A 23,536-nucleotide genomic window follows, 5' to 3' on the forward strand; every position below is an offset into this window, starting at 1 on the left:
CCCAACTCATCCAAGCCCCTGACGTAAGTACTCTCTTGACCCGACCTTATCTGATCTGGCCCATGTTTAAAAGAAGAGGGAGGTGAGAGGGAAAAACTAATCTGATGCTTTCAACGATAATTTCCTCCTAACTTACATAATTTAATCCCTAACCTAACTAGCATGACCTGATGACTGGATCTTAGCTACCTTCACCTCACCTGATCTTAAGTAACAACCTAACCTCACAAACTGAATTATATCATGAACTTATCTGACCTTACCTGGCGTGACCTTACATAACACCACTTGACCTTACCTAACCTAACTTAACCTCACAAACTAAATTATATAATAAACTAATCTGACCTTACCTGGCGTGATCTTGCATAACACCACTTGATCTTTCCTAACCTAACTTAACCTTACCTAATCTTCCCTAACCTAACTTAACCTAACGTCCCTTACAATGGTGGCTATGAATTAAGGATTTTCTTGTCATGGAAATTAACCTGCGCGAAAGGTGTGGCAGCTGTTAATTAGTCAGGTGACATGAATGAGAATAAGCCACAGTCTTTACCTTGTCCCGGGATTCAATAAGATAGAGCGATATGAACGTGATGTTGCAAATTCTTTCGTAAATAAAGAATAAGCCTTTGTTTGGGTGGCTGGTTCAGATTTTTGCTGCGTATTCACTTATGCAAAACTTCCCCAAACCTGCTGGAAAATGTTTTGTTGCGTTTCAGAACTGTGGTGACTGGCCTTTTTTTTTTTTTCGCTCCACTTCCAAATATGAAATTTTTCGCTGCATGCCCCACAAATGCACCGGCCTTCCTGACTCAATGTTATCCAAATTGCACTGTGTTCTGTACCCTCAAGCGTTACTAGTGTCTCATCTACGTTACTCTTAACACCGTTGGTACTGAGACACATTTTTTACCATGAGTTTTGTGTATGATTGGACGATTTCATTGAGATTAGGGAAGAGTCTATGGAGGTCAGAAAATCAAAGGTCCGAGTCTTCACTATTCTAATCCAAACATAAGTATCTGACGCTGTACAAAATCACCAAATAGTAAGCGGAATGAATATGGAAACGCATCATGGTATTGAAGGTCTTACTGGGATATAGTAGATGTCATTACGGTTTGCAAAGTGATTTTTCATGAACTCTACACCATCAACAACAGAAACACTTACTTGAAACCTGGCAACCGTCTGTGTTTATTAAAAAAAAATGAGCATAACAACGCCTTGAAACATTTTAAAGAAGCTAGCCACTGGAACAAAGACTAAGAAATGAGAGAATGCAACAGAGAGACACAGACATTTGTAAACATTTCTCGATCAATGAGGTACAAAATGGAACGCACACCCACACACAAAATCTGCAAAGACCGTCTGTAATAGAGGTTCACATCCTGTCCATTACACTAAGCATCCAATACATCTTGAAATAAAGCAGCAATGAGGTGGATGAGCGTCCAATATATCATGTGAAACCAAACAAACGAGGCGATATGAGACATTTCCACTCCAGTTCTGTTGTAATGGGCCAAAACGTCGCCAGCAGTTAGAGGGAGAGACGTGGCGGGCGCTGCCTTATGAGTGCGCGTCACGTTAAGGCATATTGAGGAAAAAAGGACGGATTCTTCAAGCGGGGAATGTGAAGCGAAGAATGTATGAAGGATGGAACACAAGGAAAGAGAGAGAGAGAGAGAGAGAGAGAGAGAGAGAGAGAGAGAGAGAGAGAGAGAGAGAGAGAGAGAGAGAGAGAGAGAGAGAGAGAGAGAGAGAGAGAGAGAGAGAGAGAGAGAGAGAGAATACCAACACAAGAGAAACAACAAACATGAACACACACACACACACACACACACACACACACACACACACACACACACACACACACACAAAGTAACTAAATGGACCTTCATTTTCTTTATACTGAAAGTTCATTGCCTTCACTCCAACACTCCAAAGTCTCGCTACCATTGTGTATATTGTATATTTTGTGGAGGAGGAGGAGGAGGAGGAGGAAGAGAAGGAGGAGGAGGAGGAGGAGGAGGAGGAGGAGGAGGAGGAGGAGGAGGAGGAGGAGGAGGAGGAGGAGGAGGAGGAAGGAGGAGGATAACCGATAATAAAAGGTGATACAACGAAAAATATCAAATGAAATCTTTCCCTCAAAAAATAGCCTTCTCTTCAATTTTTCCTTTAATTTTTCCCATGAACCCTTTTTTTTTAGTTCCTTTTTTTGCAGTTCAGACTTATTTTTTCCATCCAACGATATTTCCCTTTCCAATTTTACTTGTCTTACTTGTTAATCAAATCACATCCATCAAAATGCAAAGAAAACGAGAGAAGAAAAAAAACGGAAAAGAAACATAAATAGATGTGATATATTCCCATTTTCCTTCATCTTTCTCCATTTTCTTTATCATCCCCTTCCTTTGTGTTCCTTTGTGCTCAGATTCCAATAACAAGCAAATACCAGCTGGACTTTGTGTTATCAGTTCCCTTCACTATTTTTATTCCATTCGTACCTCTCAATTTCCCTTCTCTCCTATTCCCTTCCTTTGTGTTCGTTTGAGTTGCAATTTCTGTCATTAGCACAAAGGGGGAGGAGGAAGCGAGGCAATCTCTACAAACACACACAAAGACAACGCTAACAAACCCTAAACACAACCAAAGACTTCTCAAATTCCTCAATAGGTTTCCCTCCCTTATTTTTCCCTTTCCACAGAATCACATACACCTCGAACCTTTACCTCGTGTTTTCCTTTATTTTCTTTTTTCTTTTTTTTTCCACCCCGCCTCTTGAATCAAAGCACAACAGCAATTCTCCCCAATTTCCCTTTTTTGTCCACTTAGGAGAAGCAAATACGTCCCTAAATTCCAGTACAGTTTCAATTTTACCCACTTAAGGCATCAAACTCTATTGCAATGCCTCCACTTACCCCTTTTTTCCCATTAGCTGTCTTCTAATTCCCCTTTGATAGCTTCTGTTTCCCTTCCACTGGTTCCTCGCCTTTGCGCATCACGACCGTCCCTTGTTCTTTCCTGCCGTAGCGTTCATTGGCTTCGTGTTTCGCAATATGGGTCAGAATACACACAATACCAGCCCTTTGTTCTCCCAGCCCTTCATTGTGACGTGTATGACGTGACGCAACACCTCTCAGCGCCCTCAAATGTTCGCTTTCTACCTGTCTGCCCTCTTGATTGCAGTGGATGGGACTTTTCATTTCCTTTTTTTGTTGGACCCGGCCTCACCTTTGTCCGTGTGTGTGTGTGTGTGTGTGTGTGTGTGTGTGCGCGCGTGTGTGTGTCAGTCCTTCCGTCTATCCGTCTGTCTGAAAACCTCTTAAAAGTTACTGACCCTCATTTAGACCAAAAAGGAATCCAGTGTACCCGCAGATTACTTTTTTTTCCCGCCTTTTTTCCCGCGTTCCCTTCACCCTCACTTCTCAACTCCAGCAGAGGCGTCGCTGTTTGACTTTTCCACCACTATTTTTACCGAGGTCACGAGAGAGGGAGAGAGAGAGAGGGAGAGGGTGAGGAAGCAGTATTTGGGGTGGAGTGGGGAGGCTGAGTGGGCGGAGGGGCGGAGGGGGAGGACCAGAAACGTGTCAGGGCCCTTATGGGAGTCACCTGGCGGGGATTATGTCAAGGGCACTGTAATCCTGTGTCTCACCTCTTCCTGATCCCTGGGGGCGCTGACGTGTGGGAAAGCCGCGAGGGTGGCGTGGGAATGAGGCTGAATGGCTCAATGGCTGAAGGATGGCTCAATGGGTGACGGATAGGCTAAATGGCTCAATAGGTGAAGGATAGGGAGAAATGAATAATGGTGAAGGATAAAGAAATGTAAGTGAATTGTGATCAAAGATAGGCTCAATGGCTCAATGGAAAAGGATAGGAATGCATGGGGGAATGGGTGAAGGATAGGGAAGCGTGGGGGAATGGGTGAAGGATAGGGAAGCGTGGGTGAATGGTGGTGAAGGATAGGGAAGCGTGGGTGAATGGTGGTGAAGGATACGGAAGTGTGGGTGAATAGGTGAAGGATAGAAAAGTGTGGGTAAATGGTGGTGAAAGATAGGGAGATGTGGATGAATGGGTGAAGGATAGGATGAATTGATAATGGATAGGGAGATAGTGAAGAGTCCTCAAGAATAAAATGTGGGATGAATGGAAACTAACAATTAACCTACTGGCAGTGGTACATTGAGCAACATTCCTTTCTTATATCAGTTTTTGTGTCCTTGACTTCTAAAAACGTAAAAAAATCGTTCCTTGCTACATCCTGGCCTTCCGTCACTGTGTATTGGTGCTGGCAGTGTGGTGGTGGCTGAAAGGAAGGACTCTGGTGTTGTATGTCCAAGTTGTGGGTGAAGCTGATGTGCAATATTCACTTTCTCTTAAAATATGCTGACTATTAGAAAAGAAATAGTTGTCACGCAGAACGGTAAAATGATGATGTTTATATGAGGTGTTGTAAAGGTATGAGATAATCAAGTTTTCTTTTATTTACTTTATTTGTTAATCTATTTTCATGTACTTATGTATTTATTTACTTTATTTATATGTCCATTATGCAGAATCACTTGAGGTTTTTCTATGGGTGACTGAAATAGAAAAGATCATTTGACACTGGTTACCAATACAAAAAGCACCGAAAAAATACCTAAATATAAAAGTAAATAAAACAAAGTGACCTGAGACAACAAAAAGCACAATATCTCCTCTCTCTCTCTCTCTCCCTCACCTCACCCCTCAAGAAGCAAACCAAGCATACAAAAACCCAATTTGTTGTTTCCGGGATGCAATATTTACCTTTCTTAACGAAGTGAGGCCAAAACAGAGGTGGCGAGAGCGAGGCAGAAAACTCCTTCACTCAGACCACACATCGTTACTGGGTTTGCTTTCATTCCATACACAAACAAGAGACAAAACAACGGCTACTTCTGGGCAACTCGAGCCTACATTGGGAGACTCGCTGCGTTACCATTGGGATAGACTGGCGCTCGAAATCTTAATCTTGATCTTAATACGAGTCAACCAGCCAGTGAATGGGATGCCAGCGAGGAGTCCGGTTGTGTGCCTCTCGTTAGGGAGACGGAAAGGTGTGAAGTGACTGCAGAAGTGAGAGGGAAGGATGAGAAAGAGACGAGGGAGGAAAAGGATGTGTGGAAAGGAAGGTAAAGGTAGATTTAAGTGTTAAGAAGAGAAGGAGGAGAGGAAGTGAAGAGAACTAGATAAAGATACTAAGAAGAATGGAGAAAGAGACGAAGGAAACAGATTCATTAAAACAGAAGAGGAGAAAGAAGATGAAGGAGTGAAAAGAATAAAATAGACTAAAAAGAAATAATGTACAAAAAAGTAAAAAAAACAAGGTAAAACATAACCAGAGAGAGAGAGAGAGAGAGAGAGAGAGAGAGAGAGAGAGAGAGAGAGAGTCGGAACAAGAAACTACCACCTAAAGACACATTTGGGAACACTGTTGGAAGAATAGGCAAGAAATCAATCAACACGAGCACACCTGAGTACAAGGGGAAGGAAAATACGATTCCACCTGCAAACACCTGAAAATCACCTGAACGTGTCATTTGTTGGTCCCTCTTCAAGGTGGGAGGGAAAGGGGGGGGAGTTAAGGAGTATTTGTGGGTAGGTGGTGGTGTCAGTGGTGGTGGTGGTAGTGGTGGTGGTGGTGGTGGTGGTGGTGGTGGTGGTGGTAGTAGTAGTAGTAGTAGTAGTAGTAGTAGTAGTAGTAGTAGTAGTAGTAGTAGTAGTAGTAGTAGTAGTAGTAGTAGTAGTAGTAGTAGTAGTAGTAGTAACAGTAGTAGTAGTAGTAGTAGTAGTAGTAGTAATAGAAGTAAGACCGCTGATGCTGCTACTCTACTTCTACTACTACAACCACAACCAAAACCACAACCACAACCACCACCACCACCACTACCACTCACTTCACATCCCCAAAAGACAAGCAAGATGAGCCCAACACGAAGAACTGCAAACCACCTCCTTTATATTCAAACCTTACCATTCTATACGCCTGGTCTCAGTCTGGCATAGAGAAAGCATTCAGGCCGTGTGCTGGTGTGGCCTTCATCACAGGAATATGGCTGGCCAGACTAACATGTATTTGATAGGGATCAGGGAGCACCTCTGACTGTCACGGGAATGCTGATTGGGCGCGTTCCTGCTTCCTCCTCCCCCACTTCCTCCTCCCCACTCTTCCTCCTCCCACTGCATGTCTCAGCTGGGTCAAGCATTCTGGCAAGGCGGACAGCTGGAGGAGCCGTCAGGAAGGCACCAGGAACGTGGGCCAATCAGCATTCTCCCTGACACTCACACTTCCATGACTACTATTCTGAAACACGTCTGCTCGTATCTCATATTCACTGCTTCCTAAAGGCTCCAAATGAAGTAACACGAGTTTCTAATGGTTTTATTTGTTCTAGTATCAAGAGAAACACTTTGAGACCACGGCTAATCATCTCTGTAGGTTTTTGAAATAGTAATGGCGAGGTTATGTTGGTTTTCAATGGTGTTTTTTTTTATGGTTCAGTAATATATTTGTAAGAATTATACATTACTAACTGAAGAAACACTTATTATCACTATAGCCTTTTAAGATAGTAATGATGAAATAACACAGGTTTTCAAGGGTTTTTTTATGATTTTTCTGGCAGAATAACAAGATATCTACATTGTCAACAGGAAAATATTGTCCCTTACCATGCTGATCACCTTTCTGTAGCCTTTAGATAATAGTGATGGTGAGGCGACAAGGGTTTTCAATGGTATTTTCTATGATCCTAATGACGTAGTAACAAGATATATACATTATTGACAGGAGCACTCTTAAGAACCACGGCTAATTATCTCTGTAATCTTTTGAAACAGTAATGGTGATGTAACACGAATTTTCATTAGTACTTTTATGGTCCTAATGACAATAACAACAATAATAGTAGTAATAATGAAAATAATGATAATAATAATAACAATAATAATAATAATAATAATAATAATAATATTATTATTATTATAATAATAATAATAGGACCAAAAAAATTCCGAGGAGAGAATCCACCAGAGAGAGAGAGAGAGAGAGAGAGAGAGAGAGAGAGAGAGAGAGAGTATATAGTATTTAGGTCAGCGACAAGACTCCTAGAAGCGGTACATACATTTTTTTTCATACGGTTGTCACGGAAACACGCTAATTAATTCATTTTCAGCTTCTTCCTCTCTCTCTCTCTCTCTCTCTCTCTCTCTCTCTCTCTCTCTCTCTCTCACTACATTTTCACCATCACTTCCTTATTCTCTCCACTCTCTCATATAATACTCTTTTTTTTCGATATTTTTCACTCCTCTCTTTCTCCCTTTCATCCAACTCCCGCTCTCTCTCTCCCTCTGTTACACTCATTTCCATTTCCTCCCTCCCCTCTCCCGTCTTCCCTCTGGTCCCTCGTGCCTCCCCCAGCGGTGCCTCCGTCAGTAATGTGGTAGACTTGTGCCCTTGGGTGGATGAACGTAATTACTCGCAGCCAGGTAAGGTGAGCTCAGGTATGGAAGGTAGATTAGGAGAGGAAGCAAGGAGAAAAACAGAAAGTGAAAAGAAGGAGGAAAATACTAGTTGGTAGAGGAGAGAAGGAGGAGAAGGAGGAGGAGGACGTAATAAAGAAGGTTGGGATGGAATTCTAGAAAGGAAAGAAGGAAGGAAGGATGAAGTGAGAAGGAAATGAGAAAGATGGAAGACAGCAGTAAGGAAAATTATAATATCTTTGAGTAGGGGAGGAGGAGGAGGAGGAGGAGGAGGAGGAGGAGGAGGAGGAGGAGGAGGAGGAGGAGGAGGAGGAGGAGGAGGAGGAGGAAGAGGAGGAAGAGGAGGAGGAGAAACAGGAGGAGAAGGAGGAGGAAAAAGAGGAGGAGGAATAAATGAAGAAAGCAGGACCACATGGAAAGTAGGAGAAGAAGAGAAAGAAGAAGGAAAGCAAGGAAGACGAAGACGAAAATGAAAGATATAAGAAAAGGAAAGTGGAAGACGAGAAGGAGAAAGAGGAGGAAGAGGAGAAAGAGGAGAAATACAATACAAAAGGAATACAATACGAGAAAATCCAGGCAACAATAGACTTTGAGTAACTATTTTAGCAGTGGAAGAAACAAGATAGCACAGAAGAAGGCCCCTCCCCACCAAACCATCCCTTCATTCGAAACTGCCCGGTAATAAATTAATGGTACGGTGTTGTATAGAAAAAGAGGAGGAAGAGGAGGAGGAGGAGGAGAAATAGGAAGAGGAGATGGAAAGAGGATACTGAGAAAGGCCTAAAGGGTAAGGAGAGATTTTAATTTCCGTCTTATTAAAGGACTCGGGAGCCTTCTGGTAGTAAATTAATGCTGGGAAAAGGAGGAATTAGTTGTGTGCGTCAGGTTGTTGTTGTTGTTGTTGTTGTTGTTGTTGTTGTTGTCGTTGTTGTTGTTGTTGTTGTCGTTGTTGTTGTTGTTGTAATTACTTTGTTTCTGGTTCATCTAATCTTCTCATTTTTTTTTCCTGTTTTCGTCCTCTTTTCTTCCTCCTTCTTCTCCTTTTTCTTTTATCGTTTTCTTCCTTTTCTTCTTCCCTTCTTCTTCTTTCTTCTTTTCTTTTCTTTTCTTTTCTTTTCTTCTTCTTCTTCTTCTTCTTCTTCTTCTTCTTCTTCTTCTTCTTCTTCTTCTTCTTCATCTTTTCTTCTTTCCTTCGTTTTCTCCTCCCTCCTCCTTCTCTTTATCCTTCTTATCATCTCTCCACCCATCACCCCTTGAGACTTACCCCAGCAAATTACGGAAGCCACACTACACACACAAACACACACACACACACACACACACACACACACACACACACACACACACACACACACACACACACACAGATGACCCGACACCTCCTGAGGCAAACATCTCCACACACGGGTGGTCATTAATATTCCAAGACCGTTGCCTTCCACCGCCAGGAATTCATAGTTATTTTTCCCTGACTTTCTCGCTTCCCCCCCTCGTGGTACTGACACAATCTGGCAGGAGTCGTCGCCCCCTTGTTGTGCTGCGTTTTCTCGTTAATTTGCTTCCCAGTAGGTTCGCATGCAGAGTTGTGCGATGAGGACGACAACAACAACAACAATGATGACTACCACAATAACAACAGCAACAACGACAACAACAACAATAATAGCAACAATAAACGATGAAAATAATAGAGGAAATATAACAATAACTGCTGATATATCTACTTTACTACTTCTGTTACCACTACTACTACTACTACTACTACTACTACTACTACTACTACTACTTCCATCACCACTTCAAAATATCTTACGGCTTTCTTTTCACGATTCCTCTCCTTTCAAATTTTAATAGAAAAGTAAGAAAACACCGGGAACGAAAATGAAAGGAAGAAACTGAATGGCAGGATGAATGAATGAGTAAATGCATGAGTGAATGATAAATGAGTGAAGAGATAAATAAGCAAAGAAAATTCAGATCAATTATAGCTAAACTTGAATTTCTCACCACAAAACAAAGATAAAGGAAGTGAAAAATAGGAAAAAAAAAAGAAAAAGAAAAATGCATATTACAGTGAACTTTCAATATCAAGATACGATGAAAAAAAGAGAAAAGCACAACTAATTACTTTTTCTCTTCTTACTTACCCTCATATTCCTATTTATTTCCCTTTCCTTTCCTCCTTCATCATCTTACCACTCTTTATTTCTTATCATCTCTTATCATTTGCATTTTCCCTCCTATCTTATCAATGTCATCTTCCTTCTTCTACTTTTCCTCGTGTTCTTTCCATTTCTTCTCTCCTTTCTCTTTTTATCATTATCTTATCGCCCTTTTATTTTCCTATCTTTTTTCATTATCCTTTTCATCAATATTCTCTTCCTTCCTCTGCTTTTTCTTCACTTTCTTCCATTTCTCCTCTATTTTCCTACTTTCTTACTTTCCTGCTCTTTTGATTTTCCTATCGTCTTTCATTTTCTTTTCATTTTTCTCTCCTATTTTATCTACATCCTCTTCCTTCCTCTATTTCTCCTCCTGTTCCTTCCATTTATCCTCTTCTCTCCTTCCCACATACCTTATTAATACCTTCACCTCCGCATTCTCCTTCACTTCCTCTCTTCCCTTCTTCTCTTCCTTGTCCACGCCTTCCTCCCTCTCCTTCTCTCATGTTATCTGAATCTTACATATTTCCATTTATTTCTTATCTTCCAGTCTTATCTTTTGCCATATCCCCCTTCAATATCTTCCTTTATTCCTCTCTTTCTTGTTCTTCTTCTCCCTGTTTTCTCTTTCCTCCCTGCTTCCTGTATGGTGTTCTTTATTTTTTTTTTGTTTCATAGCTATCAACTTCATTCTCATCTCATTCTCTTTCGCATTCTCTTATCCCTTATCTTCTTTATTCCCTCTTCCTCGTCTTTGTCTTTCCTCCCTCTCCCTTGCTTCTTGTTTCCTTGAATCTTGTATTTTTGTCTTATTCTCTCCTATCACCCATGTTTGTCTTATTCTATTTCCTTTATTGCCTTTATTCTATCTCCTGCTTTGTTGTTCTCGTCTTTTATCCTCTTTCCCTTTATGGTGTCTTTATGTCGTCAAGTAACTATTTCTTTATCAGCTTTATTTTCTATCTTTATCATCTTTTGTTACCTTTCTCGTCATTATGCTTATCCTTCTTCCTTTCTCCATTATCTCAATTTCCACTTCGCTCTTCCATATCCACTTCGTTTATCCGTCACTCTTATTCTCTTCCATCCATACTCTCCATCTCTCCATTATCTTAGCCTTATTCTTTTTCCTTACTCCTTTATTCTCCTTTTCTATCTTGTCACTTTTACCTTTCATCCACGTCCGTCACTCCTATCCACCTCCTTATCATCTGTACTCTCTTTCTCCCTCTCCATTATTCTTAACCTTATTCTATTTCCTTACCCCTTTATTCCTTCTTTCTATCTTGCCACTGTCCTCATTGTTCGCTTTTCCTTTACCTCACATTCACTTCACTCATTCATATTCTCTCATCCTTACTCCTAGTCCTTATCCTTGGCAGAGTCCGTGTCCTGCTAGCATCCCCCGGGACTTATATTTCTCCCATCGCCAATAGCCGTCACACCTGGCCCGCCCCGTGATGTAGAACTAAGGGCGGGAGGCTGTTACTGTTCCCCCATAAAGACTTTGTTTACACTGCCGCGCCGCCAACCAGCCAGCCAGCCACCCAGCCAGACCACCGCTGCCTGAGTTTAAAAGAAAGGAGTCTGCAGTGTTCCCGCCTTGTCTTACGTAAAAATGAAAGAAGGGACGTTGCTATTGGTTGTGGTGAAATACAAAGGGAGTCTAGCTTTTTTTCTACGAGGTAAATGTTCTTCCTAGTGACGAGGGAAGAGGAGTGCAGTGAATAGGGTGTAAAGGGGAATCTAGCCTTCCTCTAAGTGTGGAAGGGTGGGTTGTGGTAAGGGTATTAAAATGAACTCGGCTTTCCTAGGGTGAACTGAACTGATTTGCTTTTCTTGGGGTGACGAGGGCAAAGAGACAGGTTGAGTCAATGGAAAAAAATTACGACTATTTCTTTTTCTGATAAGACGTTGGTGGAAGGGTGAGCAATGGTTAAGTTACTTGAGTGAATCTGCTTTCATTCTCCCTAGGGTGACGCTGGAGAAAGGGTGAATAGTGGGAAGGAAAGAAAGGTTGATAAAGTTAGGCTAGGGTGATAGGTGCGGGAATAAAGGAAGGGTGTGGGTGATTGGAAAAGGTCGTAGAGTGAGAGAGAGAGACATTTCTTTACTTTATGATTAAATTCTTTTTGATACTAAATAAGGTGACTGAGAGACGGATTTACTGTGTATCATACGGGAGAGTGTGTCGTGGTGGTGGTGGTGGTGGTGGTGGTGGTGGTGGTGGTGGTGGTGGTGGTGAAGGTGGTGATTGAGGTGGTGGTGATGGTGATGAGGAGTTAAGGTTACATTATAAATTATGGTGACTGTAGTAGCTGATATAGACAAAATGATAAAGAAGAAGGAAGACGAGGAAGAGGAAGAGGAAGAGGAAGAGGAAGAGGAAGAGGAAGAGGAAGGAGGAGGAGGAACATGTCACAATGAAGATAATGGAAGAGAAAGAGAACCAGGAATGAACTTTTTGATGACAAGTACGAAATTTAAGAGGAGGAAGAAGAGGAGGAGGAGGAGGAGAGAGAGAGAGGAGGAGGAGGAGGAGGAGGATAAAAAGAGGAGGCGGATAGAGGTAGTTAGTGGCGAGTCATTTTCGAGGCAATGGGCGGCGGGCGGGCGGGGAATGCGGGGCGTGGTCTGAGCGGGGCCATGATAGTGTTATTGTCTCCCTGTCTTCCATCCCAGGCGTCGTAACTCACCTCCTTGACATTCATTACTCGTCTCAATGCTGCTAATATGTCCCCCTTCCCTCCCTCTCTCTCCTCTCTCTCTCTCTCTCTCTCTCTCTCTCTCTCTCTGCTTCATATTTTTTCATTTTATATATTTCTTTGTTCTTATTTTTAACTTTTGTTTTTTTCTTGCGTTTTAGTTTATTTTTTTCCTTTTCTCTTATTTTCATTTTTTTCCTTATTTCGTTATTTTTTTCTTATTCTCACCTTTTTTTTCTTACGGTTATTTTAGTTTATTTTCCTTTTCTGTATTATTTTCGTTTTTCTTTTTTTCTTGTTTTTTTCTCTTTTCTTCAACATATTTTAGATTTCTTCTTCCGTTAATTTTTTTTTTTGCAGTGTTTTTCCTTTCTACAATATTCATTTTTTTGTTTATTTTCCTATTTTTCTTATGTTCTTGTTTTTCTCCTTCCTTCAACATATTTCAGACATTTTTCTATATTTTTTATCTTCATTTTCACTTATTTTTTTGTCTCCTTCTTACATTGACATTTTTCTACATTTTTTTTTCTTCTCTACATTTTTTCTATTTATTATTTTTCAATTTATTATGTTCTCGTTTTTTTTTCGTTTTTCCTTCACACACATATTCAATACTCTCTTCTTATCTTGTCTTTTTCTTCCTCTTCTCTTGATATTTCACGTAGTTTCCTCCTTTTCCTCCTTAACGCTTCCATTTTTTTTCCTCCTCGTCATTTTGCAACTCTTTTTCTCTGTTCATCTTATTCTAATCCTATAATCTACGTATGTTTTCATTTTTCATAATCTTTCCCATTTCTTTTCATCATCATTTACATTTTATCTATCGTCTTCTTATATTCCACCTTCATCCACCATTTCCTTCATCTTCTCCTTCTCTTTCCATTTATCCTCCTTTTCCATCTTTTTTCTCTTTTCCTCTTATCTTAATCATAAAATCTACGTATGTTCTAACTTTTAAATCTTTCTTATTTCCTTTCATTTCTATCTCTATTTTATTTGTCATCTTCTTCTGTTCCACTTTCATCCACCTTTATCGTTTCCTCCTGTTTCTTCTTCGCTTTCCCTTTCCTCTTTGTGGGATCCTGATGAGCTGCTTCTACAGGACTCCTTGCCTCCTCTTGGCTCTCCCTTCCCTCCCTCCCTCCATCCCTCCTTTCTTTTACTTTCTCCTCCTCCTTTTATTGCTGTAGAAAGACCTTTTGTGGCCTCGTTATGGCTTACTTTTTTTTCCTTACTTTTTTCCTTCGCCCGGTTATTTATTGTATTTTTTTTCTCTCACGCTAATAAATAACGAAACTCACATTAATTTCCTTTATTTTTGTTTTGTTTTTCGTGTGTTGTGTTTGTCGCCGAAGTTTGTCTCTTGGTCTCTTGCTCTCCCTCTCAGTTCTCGGTCTCAGCTCTCGGTCTCTGTCTCGTTTTCGTTCTCTCTCTCTCTCTCTCTCTCTCTCTCTCTCTCTCTCTCTCTCTCTCTCTCTCTTGTCTCCTTGTCTTCCTCTTCCTCTCCTTCGTCACAGTACATCACCACTTCTTCCTTCCTTCCTTCCTCCCTTCCTTTCTTCCTTCCTCCTCCTCCTCCTCCTCCTCCTCCTGAATTGTCTCTCAAATTCCTCCTGCTTTCACTCAATCTTTCCTCCTCTTTCCTCGATTCCAATGTTTTCCTCACTCCTTCGTCTCCTCCTCTTCCTCCTCCTCCTCCTCCTCCTCCTCCTCCTCCTCCTCCTCCTCCTCCTCCTCCTCCTCCTCCTCCTCCTCCTCCTCCTCCTCTTCCTCCAGTATTCTAACATTCCTTCTTAATTTTCCCCTCACGAACCAAGCAGTTGTAGCCTCTCCCCTCTTCCCTTCCCCTTCCTCCCCTGTACTGTTCCCTCGCCCACCCACACACCCACACGCCCTCCCCTTCAAGAGCCACCCACTCTTACCCACACCCTCACACGCGCCCTACAGATAAAGAAATGTCACCTAAATAGAACAGTACTGGGAGATATTAAGTTTTGCTAGACTTACGAGTACTCTCTCTCTCTCTCTCTCTCTCTCTCTCTCTCTCTCTCTCTCTCTCTCTCTCTCTCTCTCTCTCTCCCCTCTAATTGAGACACAAACTGGGCGGGAAAGAATAATGTTTCTTTTCACATGTACTTTATTTATTTTGTTTCGTCTCAGATTCGCCTTGGGAGAGAGAGAGAGAGAGAGAGAGAGAGAGAGAGAGAGAGAGAGAGAGTGTGTGTGTGTGTGTGTGTGTGTCTTGAGTGCGTGAGATGAGATTTTTCATTTTGTAGCTACTGCTGCTGCTATTCCTCTCTCTCTCTCTCTCTCTCTCTCTCTCTCTCTCTCTCTCTCTCTCTCTCTCTCTCTCTCTCTCTCTCTCTCTCTCTCTCTCCTTTGACTATCTTTATTCTCCCTTTTCATTTCCTTTCTCATCTTTTTCCCTTCATCCTTCACTTCTTTCTTCAATCTTTTCGAGCTCGCCAGAGAGAGAGAGAGAGAGAGAGAGAGAGAGAGAGAGAGAGAGAGAGAGAGAGAGAGAGAGAGAGAGAGTTCTGGTAACAATGGAACTTTAGAACAACGCCAATAAACATCCAGGTCTTATAAAAATGTAATCTGTTTTATTTTTCTATTAATCTTCCTTTGGTTTGATATTGAAGGTAAACACGTCAGTGATAGAGAGAAAGAGGAGGGAAAGTAAAGGACGAGGAAAGGGAAAAAGAAAAAAGAACAAATTAAAAGCTAGGATAGGAGAGACAGAGAGACAGAGAGAGAAAGTGAAGGAAAGGAGAAAGTGAAGCAAGAAAGAGTAGAAAAAATTAAAGAAAAAGAAAAATAGGTACATGAAATAAATTAACAAGAAAATAAGATGTAAAGATGAGGAGAAGAAAAAGAAGAAAGAGGACGAAAGGAGAAAGAAGAAAAGAAGGGAAAACAGCGACAAGGAAATGGAGAGGAGAAGATAGAGATGAAAAAAACAGGGTGAGGATAAAGGAGAGGAGAGGATAGTACACGTATTGAAGAGAGATGGAAGAAAACACAGAAATACAGGAGGAAAGAAAACAATTAAAAGAGATGAAAGGAAAAGGAGAGGAGAAAAAAGTACACAGGAAAAAAAATGAAAGAAAAAGAAAACACAAAGAAAGAAGAGAGAGTAGAGGGAATAAAGAGACGAAGGGAGGAGGTGAGAGAAATGGCGAGAAGAAAATAGAGATGGGGAGAGTATGAAAAAGGGAAAGAGGTACATAAAAGGAGAGAGGGAGAGGAGATGAAAGAGAAGGAGAAAGAAGGAAGGATGTAAAAATGTACTAGGAAGTCTCCATTATGATCTCTCTCTCTCTCTCTCTCTCTCTCTCTCTCTCTCTCTCTTTAGGGACAGAGGTGCTGAGCTGGTTTATCTCTCTCTGGGACAGAGGTGCTGAGCTCTCTCTCTCTCTCTCTCTCTCTCTCTCTCTCTCTCTCTCTCTCTCTCTCTCTCTCACTTTTTATGACTGAGAGGTGTTATGCTAGCAATTTTCACTTTCTCTTTCTCTCTCTCTCTCTCTCTCTCTCTCTCTCTCTCTCTCTCTCTCTCTCTCTCTCTCTCTCTCTCTCTCTCTCTCTCTCTCTGATTTTGTTTTGGGACAGAGGTGCTGAGCTGGCAATTTTCTCTCTCTCTCTCTCTCTCTCTCTCTCTCTCTCTCTCTCTCTCTCTCTCTCTCTCTCTCTCTCTCTCTCTCTCTCTCTCTCTCTCTCTCTCTCTCTCTCTCTCTCTCTCTCTCTCTCTCTCTCTCAAAAAACACGATGATGGACGAGGATGGATGGCATTGTTTTGCTATTGTGCTTCACCCACGCCATTATCAGCCTTTCTCTTTTTTCCCCATTCCTTTCACTACCCTGCTCTTTCCATCTTCTTTTCTTCCTTACTTGTTTTCTATTCGCTTGGTGAGCAAACATGTGTCATTCTCCTTGTTTTCTATATATTCTCGTTTTTTTTTTTCATTATTTTTCACTATTTCTTCGTGTTACTGGTAATTGTTTCTCATTTATGCGATTTCAGTTTTTCATCTTGTTCAGTTTTCTTGCTATTTTTTTTTTTTCTTTCGTGTCCTTGTTTGTTTTTTTGGGGAGTTTTGTTTTGTGTTTGTAGCTTCAATAAAACTTCTTCCTATCACGACTTCCCTCTCTCTCTCTCTCTCTCTCTACAGCTAAACTCATCTGTTCATCTGTGTATGTACATTAACCTGTCTGCTTCAGCCCCTCTCCCTCTCCTCTCTCTCTCTCTCTCTCTCTCTCTCTCTCTCTCTCTCTCTCTCTCAGTCTTTGGAAAGAGTGAGAGTGAAAACCAATCTCCCTTCGGACTCACAATACTCCGCCAAGTTGAGATTAAACCAAATAAACTTGACGGTAAACTTGGTGAGGTTAATGTGTTTATTTTGAAAAGTTTCCTCATTACCATCGCGAAGGTGAGAGGGACAGGCGAGGAGAGAGCAGCATGGACTGGCGTGGCGTGGCGTGGCGTGGCGTAACGTGGTATGGCGTGGCGTGGTGTAGTGTGGTGTGGTGTGGCGTGGTGTGGTTTGGTGTGGTGTGGTTTGGTGTGGTGTGACGTGTCGTGGTGTGGTGTGGTGTGACGTGGTGTTGTTTGGGGTGGCGTGACATGGCGTGGTGTGGTTTGGTGTGGCGTGGTGTGGCTTGGCGTGCTGTGGTGTGGTTTGGTGTGGCGTGGTGTTGATTGGGGTGGTGTAGTGTGACGTGGTGTGGTGTGCAGTCTTACGTGGGATGAGAGGATAAGCTCTACGCAAAATATACAAAGGAATACAAATGAATACAAAAGGAAAGCCAAACAGCAACAAATGAAAGGACAGATCACTAAAGTATTGTTAACCCCTTCAGTACCAACCCTTCAGTTTTCATATTCATCTTGCTTTCTATTTGGTGATTTTAAACAGCTTCAGACACTTATGTTGGGGCTACAATACTGAAGACTCTAGCCATGAATCTTCTGACCTTCATAGACCCCTTCTAATCTAAATTATATCATCCAATCATACCCCAAAACTCATGATAAAAAATGCGTTCCAGTACTGAAGGGATTGAGTTCCTATAGGAGTGTGTAGGAGCGAGGATAAGGATTAAGCATGTAGTGAAGAGGAAAAGCTATTTAGAGTCCTATGTAGGATGAGAATGTAAGATGCAAGGATAAATAGAGATGTGTAGGAGTGAAAAAAGAAATATAGGCTGATTTATGAAAAGATAACGTTTACAAATAGGACGGAAGGATGCCGAGGATAAGAAGAAGGACCCATGCGTGAAACAAGGATTGCAGGACGGCTCAGAGTAGGAATGCGTGGGAGTGAGAAAAGGAGTATGGATATATTAAGAAAAACGTAAAGTCTGCAATGATATTAGAATGATGTTGGAACTCCTGCGTGGGATGGAAGGATGAGGCAAGGATGGAGCAGTGTGGGTGTGCGTGAGAGCTGAGTTTAGGGATGTCTGAAAAAAGGGTTAAGCTCGTAATGAGAATGGAAGGCTGGGAAAGGGATCTGTGAGTGTTGAAACGAAGCTTTTGAGGGGAAGTGCAAATGAAGAGTGTTATGCAAAGATTCAAATACCTTGCACTAACACCATCACCTCTATCACCATCTCCATCACCATCACCTCTATCACCATCTCCATCACCATCACCACTATCACCACCTCCATCACCATCACCACTATCACCACCTCCATCACCAAAATCGTCTTTCTCTTCCTCCAATACCATTAACAATACTATTACTTATACTATTACTTTTATTATTATTATTATTATTATTATTATTATTATTATTATTATTATTACTATTACTATTACTACTAATAATAATAATACAACTACTACTACTACAAATACTAATACTAATACTACTGCTGCTACTACAACAATATCAACTACAACCACAACCACTACCACTACCACCACCACTACACTACTACCACTACTGCACCACTACTACTACTACCACCACTACCACTACCTACACCACAACAACAACAACAACAACAACAACAACACAACAACAACAACAACAACAACAACAACAACAACAACAACAACAACAACAACAACAACAACTACTACTACTACTACTACTACTACTACTACTACTACTACTACTACTACTACCACAATCGATTACTCGTGGGCCAGGATGAAATAACAACACTAGAGCCATTCGCACCAGCGCCGCCAGCAGCTAATGGCGAATACTAGATACAAATGCAAAATAAAAGGAATGAGGGAATGGCACATAAAACAAGCACCCCAAACAGAGGATCCCAGTAATCACGATAAAGCACAAACATAAAACACAACCAAAGCACCAATACACACTAAAATAAGTCGTAAATAAAGAGGCACCCCGAAACACACACACACACACACACACACACACACACACACACACACACACACACACACACACACACACACACACACACACACTGCCAATAAACAAGTCAGATGGTTTTCCTAATTACCTTCACCATAATTACCAGCAATCTTAAACTATAACCTAACATAACCTAATATAACCTAACCTAACCTAACCTAACCTAGTACATCCATATTAATTCAACCCCAGCAACACCCAAAATAACTGAATCTAATCCGACCTAACGCAACCCAACGCAATCTAACCCCATCTAACCCAATCCAAGCCAAGCCAAGCCAAGCCATCTCACACTACTCTGACCTAACTTAACCTAAATCTAACCTAACCTTAATCGATCACAAGAAAGAAGAAACAAATAAAGTAGGACTTAGAAAATATTACTTAATCTAACCTAACCTAACCTATACGAAGAACTGTATGTAGATCGAGGTCTATCTGTCTGTCTGTCTGTTTGTATGTCTGTCCGTATGTATGTATGTATGTATGTATGTGTGTGTGTTTATTACCATTCATCACCTCGTCCCTGCATACTGAAAAATATAATGATAATAAAATCTTTGAGTTTATTTTGTTGTCACCCGAGTGTTTCTGTCTCTCTCTCTCTCTCTCTCTCTCTCTCTCTCTCTCTCTCTCTCTCTCTCTCTCTCTCTCTCTCTCTCTTGTTATTTGTTTTATGACTCTTACCTTGTTTCTGAAATCTTAGTGTGTGATTTGTAGCTGCAGAGAGAGAGAGAGAGAGAGAGAGAGAGAGAGAGAGAGAGAGAGACAGAGAGACTACACGAAAAATGTCAGCTTGCGTCACTCTATTCATTATTCTTTTGTTTGTCATACTCTTGTTCTTTCGTTGTATATTTTTCACGCCGTTGCTTCAGTTTCGTGTCTTTTTGCCATACTTTCTCTCTCCTTGTTCTGCTCCGCTCTTTGTACATGCCTGGTTCACACGTGTTCTCCATTTTCTTTTTTTTCACTATTTCCTTCCATTTTCTTTCACTTTTTTATGTCCATTTTCTTTGATATGTACCTTTATTTTTTCTATTTTTTATTTATTTATTATTTTTTTTTTTGCTCCCCTTGTAGTTCCATTTCTTTCCTGTCATTCCTCGCATTCTTTCCCTTCGCTTTTTCATCCTCCTCGCTACGTGCTGGATTTCATATATTTTCCCTTCCCGCTCTACATTTTTCCACGATCGTTCACCTTGACCTTTTTTACATTTGGAAGGGAAAAGGTCCCAAAAATTTAAATGAGAGCGAATAAAAGAGAGTTATGTGCAGGAACAGTCAGGTGATGGGAGGAAATGATGGGACGGAGGAGCGAGGAGACTGAAGGGCAAAGTTGTGGAAAGGACAAGGGACAGAAGAAGGGAGGGATCGGAGGAGAGAGGTGGAGAGGTGGAGGAACGTTAAAGCTTAAGGACAGAGTAACGAAGATGATGGACTGAAAATAGGAGTAGAAGATGAAAGTCAGAAAGAAGAAGAAAGAGAAGAGATGATGGAAGGAAAGAGGGAGAGACAGGATTGAAAACTAGAGGGAAGGAGAAGGAAGAGAATAGAAGATGGGAAGAAAAAGAGAGACAGATTGAAAGCTAGAAGGAAGGAGAGATGGAAAGGAATAGATGATGAGAGGAAAGAAAGAGAGACAGAAGGATTGAAAGCTAGAGAAAAGGATAGAAGGAAGAGAGAGAGAGAGAGAGAGAGAGAGAGAGAGAGAGAGAGAGAGAGAGAGAGGGAGTGGCGGAATGGGCTAAGAGGCTAAGAGGGTGATGGAGGAAGGAGAGAGAAAACGAGAGAGAAAGGAGGACGAAGAGAGAGAAAAGGGAGGGGACGAAGGGAGAAAAAAGCTGGGGAGAGAAGAGAGAGAAAAGAAGAAGAGGCAAAGAAAGGAAAGAGAAGAGAGAGAGCGAAGAGAGAGAGAGAGAGAGAGAGAGGAGGAAACAAATGGAGAGAAAATGGAGAACGAAAGGAGAGAAAAGATGGGGGAAGAGAAGGAAGAGAAAGAGAAGGGAGACAAAGAAAGATAGAAAAAGGAAGGTAGCGAAGAGAAAGGGAGAAAGCGAAGGAAGAGAAGGAGAAAAACAAATAGGGAGAACATTGGGAGAGAAGAGAGGAAGTGCAGGGAGAAAACATAGAGAGAGAGAAGGGAGAGGAAGAGGGGTCAGAGGAGGACAAGAAGCAGCGGTGTTGTCATGGATCTTGCACGTCCCTCGGCTTGTACTGTTATTGATAGCGGCAGTGACAGTGATAGTTACAGATACGCGCGTTCATCTTCTATTCCTCCCCAGAGTACTTGAAGAGAACGGAGCTAGTGTGTGTGTGTGTGTGTGTGTGTGTGTGTGTGTGTGTGTGTGTGTGTGTGTGTGTGTGTGTGTGTGTTTTATCTTGCATTCTTTCCTTTGTTCTTTTCTTCCTGATGTAAACAAATGATTTTCTCTCCATTTTCATCAATTTTCTCCCTGAGTACTTTAAGAAGACGAACAACTCCACCTTCTCCTCCTCTTCCTCCTCCTCCTTCTCTTGTTATTCTTCTTCTACTTCCTCCTCTTCTTCTTCTTCTCTTTCTTCCCTCCTTCTCTTTCTTCTTCTCTTCTTATTCTTCTACTTCCTTCTCTTCCTCTTCCTTCTCCTCCTTCTCTCCTTTTTCTCCTACTACTTCCTCCTCCTCCTCTTCTTCCTCCTCCTCCTTCTCTTCCTCCTCCTCCTCCCTCTTTATCTCAGTCTTCTACCATTTCTTCGACACAGTACTATATAAAAATACAGACTCATTCTCTCTCTCTCTCTCTCTCTCTCTCTCTCTCTCTCTCTCTCTCTCTCTCTCTCTCTCTCTCTCTCTGGTTTCCTTTCTTCATTGTCTTCTTTTTTTTCTTCTCTTATACACTAATTTTCTTGGGTAAATAACTTGTTTTCTTCTCTTTTATCTCACAATGTTTTTTTCCTCCACGGCTCAGAACTCTTTCACTAATGTAAAGACCATAATTTCATTTTTTCCCTCTTAACCTTGCTTGCATCTCTTAACCTCTTTTTCCTTTTCTTTTATGTCTATTCTCCACTCTTTTCCAGCTGAGAGTGATCATTTTACGTTTTAATTACTTGTTGTTCTTTTTTTTCTCATTCCTTGTGTTCATTTGTTAAGATAAACGTGCATTTTTTCTCTCTCTCTCTCTCTCTCTCTCTCTCTCTCTCTCTCTCTCTCTCTTCCTTTTTTCTGACCCATGACAAGTCTAGTTATTAATCACAGACTGGTAAATATAAGACATTCCTGTGTGTGTGTGTGTGTGTGTGTGTGTGTGTGTGTGTGTGTGTGTGTGTGTGTGTGTGTGTTTCAGTGTTTGAGTTTGCAGTGTTTACTTTTTGTCTTCCTGTGTTTCTTTGTTTGAGAAGAAGAAAAACTAAACAAAGAAGAAAGATATGTAAAAAAAAAAAAAAAAGAGAAAATCTTGAAAACAGTAAAACGGAAAGAGAAACATATACATACATACATACACATACATACATACATACATACATACATACATACATACATACACATATACATACATACATACTGAAAGAGAAACACAAAGACGATATAAAACAGAGACTCGAACAAGGACCTTCACTCTCTCTCTCTCTCTCTCTCTCTCTCTCTCTCTCTCTCTCTCTCTCTCTCTCTCTCTCTCTCTCTCTCTGCATAGCCAGGTCTGGTCTCGTCTGCATAACCTTGATATAGTACGGTAATAAATAGGGTTTTTCGAAGAGATAGGCACAGTGTGGGGAGAGAAGGATGGGAGAGGTGGAGGGGAAAGATGGAGGGGGAGAGGTGGAGGAGAGAGATAGAGGGGAGAGGTGAAGGGGAGAGGTGGAGAAAAGGTGGAGTACGAATGGGGCTAGTAACATGAAAAAATAGCAATGAAATAATAAAACAGTGTGTGTGTGTGTGTGTGTGTGTGTGTGTGTGTGTGTGTGTGTGTGTGTGTGTGTACGTGGGCGCCCAAACGGTGTTATTTATTCATCCGTACCGCGGTGTGGCTTTTTTAATTAAGTAAATGTTCCCACAGCACTAATATTTACGCATTTCACGTCATATATTTCTTCTTCTTTTCTCCATTATCCGCACCTTTCATACGCTTATTATATGAATCTACAACCACCATGTGCGTCTCTCTCTCTCTCTCTCTCTCTCTCTCTCTGATACAGCCAATCACAGTATTCTTTTGATCCTATGTACCTCCTCGAACATGATCTCTCTCTCTCTCTCTCTCTCTCTCTCTCTCTCTCTCTCTCTCTCTCTCTTTTCCTTCCTTTACTCTAGTAACGGAAACACGGTGCTACTCATGGAAAAAGCGAAAAAAATATATAGAAACGGGAATAAAAAAAATTGTGTAAACAAAGAAAGGCAAACATGACACACACACACACACACACACACACACACACACACACACACACACACACACACACACACACACACACAGATAATAATGAATAAGTAAATAAATGAATATGGATAAAAATAGATAATAGATAAATAAGTCAATGGATAATATGTTCCGTCAACGTCAATATATCTAGCAATGATCATAAGCAGACACAGTACCAGTCCTTCTCTCTCACTCTAACCCCGATGTCTTCCCTCCACAGACTGAAGCTCGTGTTTGCCTGCATGATGGAGCTCTCAAAGTTCCCGCTCGATTCGCAAGTGTGCACCATGGAGATAGCCAGCTGTGAGTTGCCACCCATCCTCTTACTCTGTCATGTTAGAAGTAGTAGTAGT

General features: G+C 41.3%; 2 protein-coding genes across 4 annotated transcripts in view; one reads left to right on the top strand and one right to left on the bottom strand.

The window, feature by feature from the left end:
- The window catches only part of LOC123519408 (glycine receptor subunit alphaZ1-like), a 580,495-nt gene that overhangs the window by 397,853 nt on the left and 159,106 nt on the right, over positions 1–23,536 (top strand). For all 3 annotated transcript variants that reach the window (XM_045280690.1, XM_045280689.1, XM_045280691.1), the window contains exon 6: positions 23,404–23,486. In XM_045280690.1, the coding sequence (XP_045136625.1) occupies positions 23,404–23,486 (83 nt within the window). The remainder of the gene's footprint in view (positions 1–23,403; positions 23,487–23,536) is intronic.
- The window catches only part of LOC123519409, a 401,725-nt gene that overhangs the window by 192,037 nt on the left and 186,152 nt on the right, over positions 1–23,536 (bottom strand). The window lies entirely within an intron of this gene.

This window comes from Portunus trituberculatus, chromosome 45 (genome assembly GCF_017591435.1).
Source record: "Portunus trituberculatus isolate SZX2019 chromosome 45, ASM1759143v1, whole genome shotgun sequence".
Lineage (NCBI taxonomy): Eukaryota > Metazoa > Arthropoda > Malacostraca > Decapoda > Portunidae > Portunus > Portunus trituberculatus.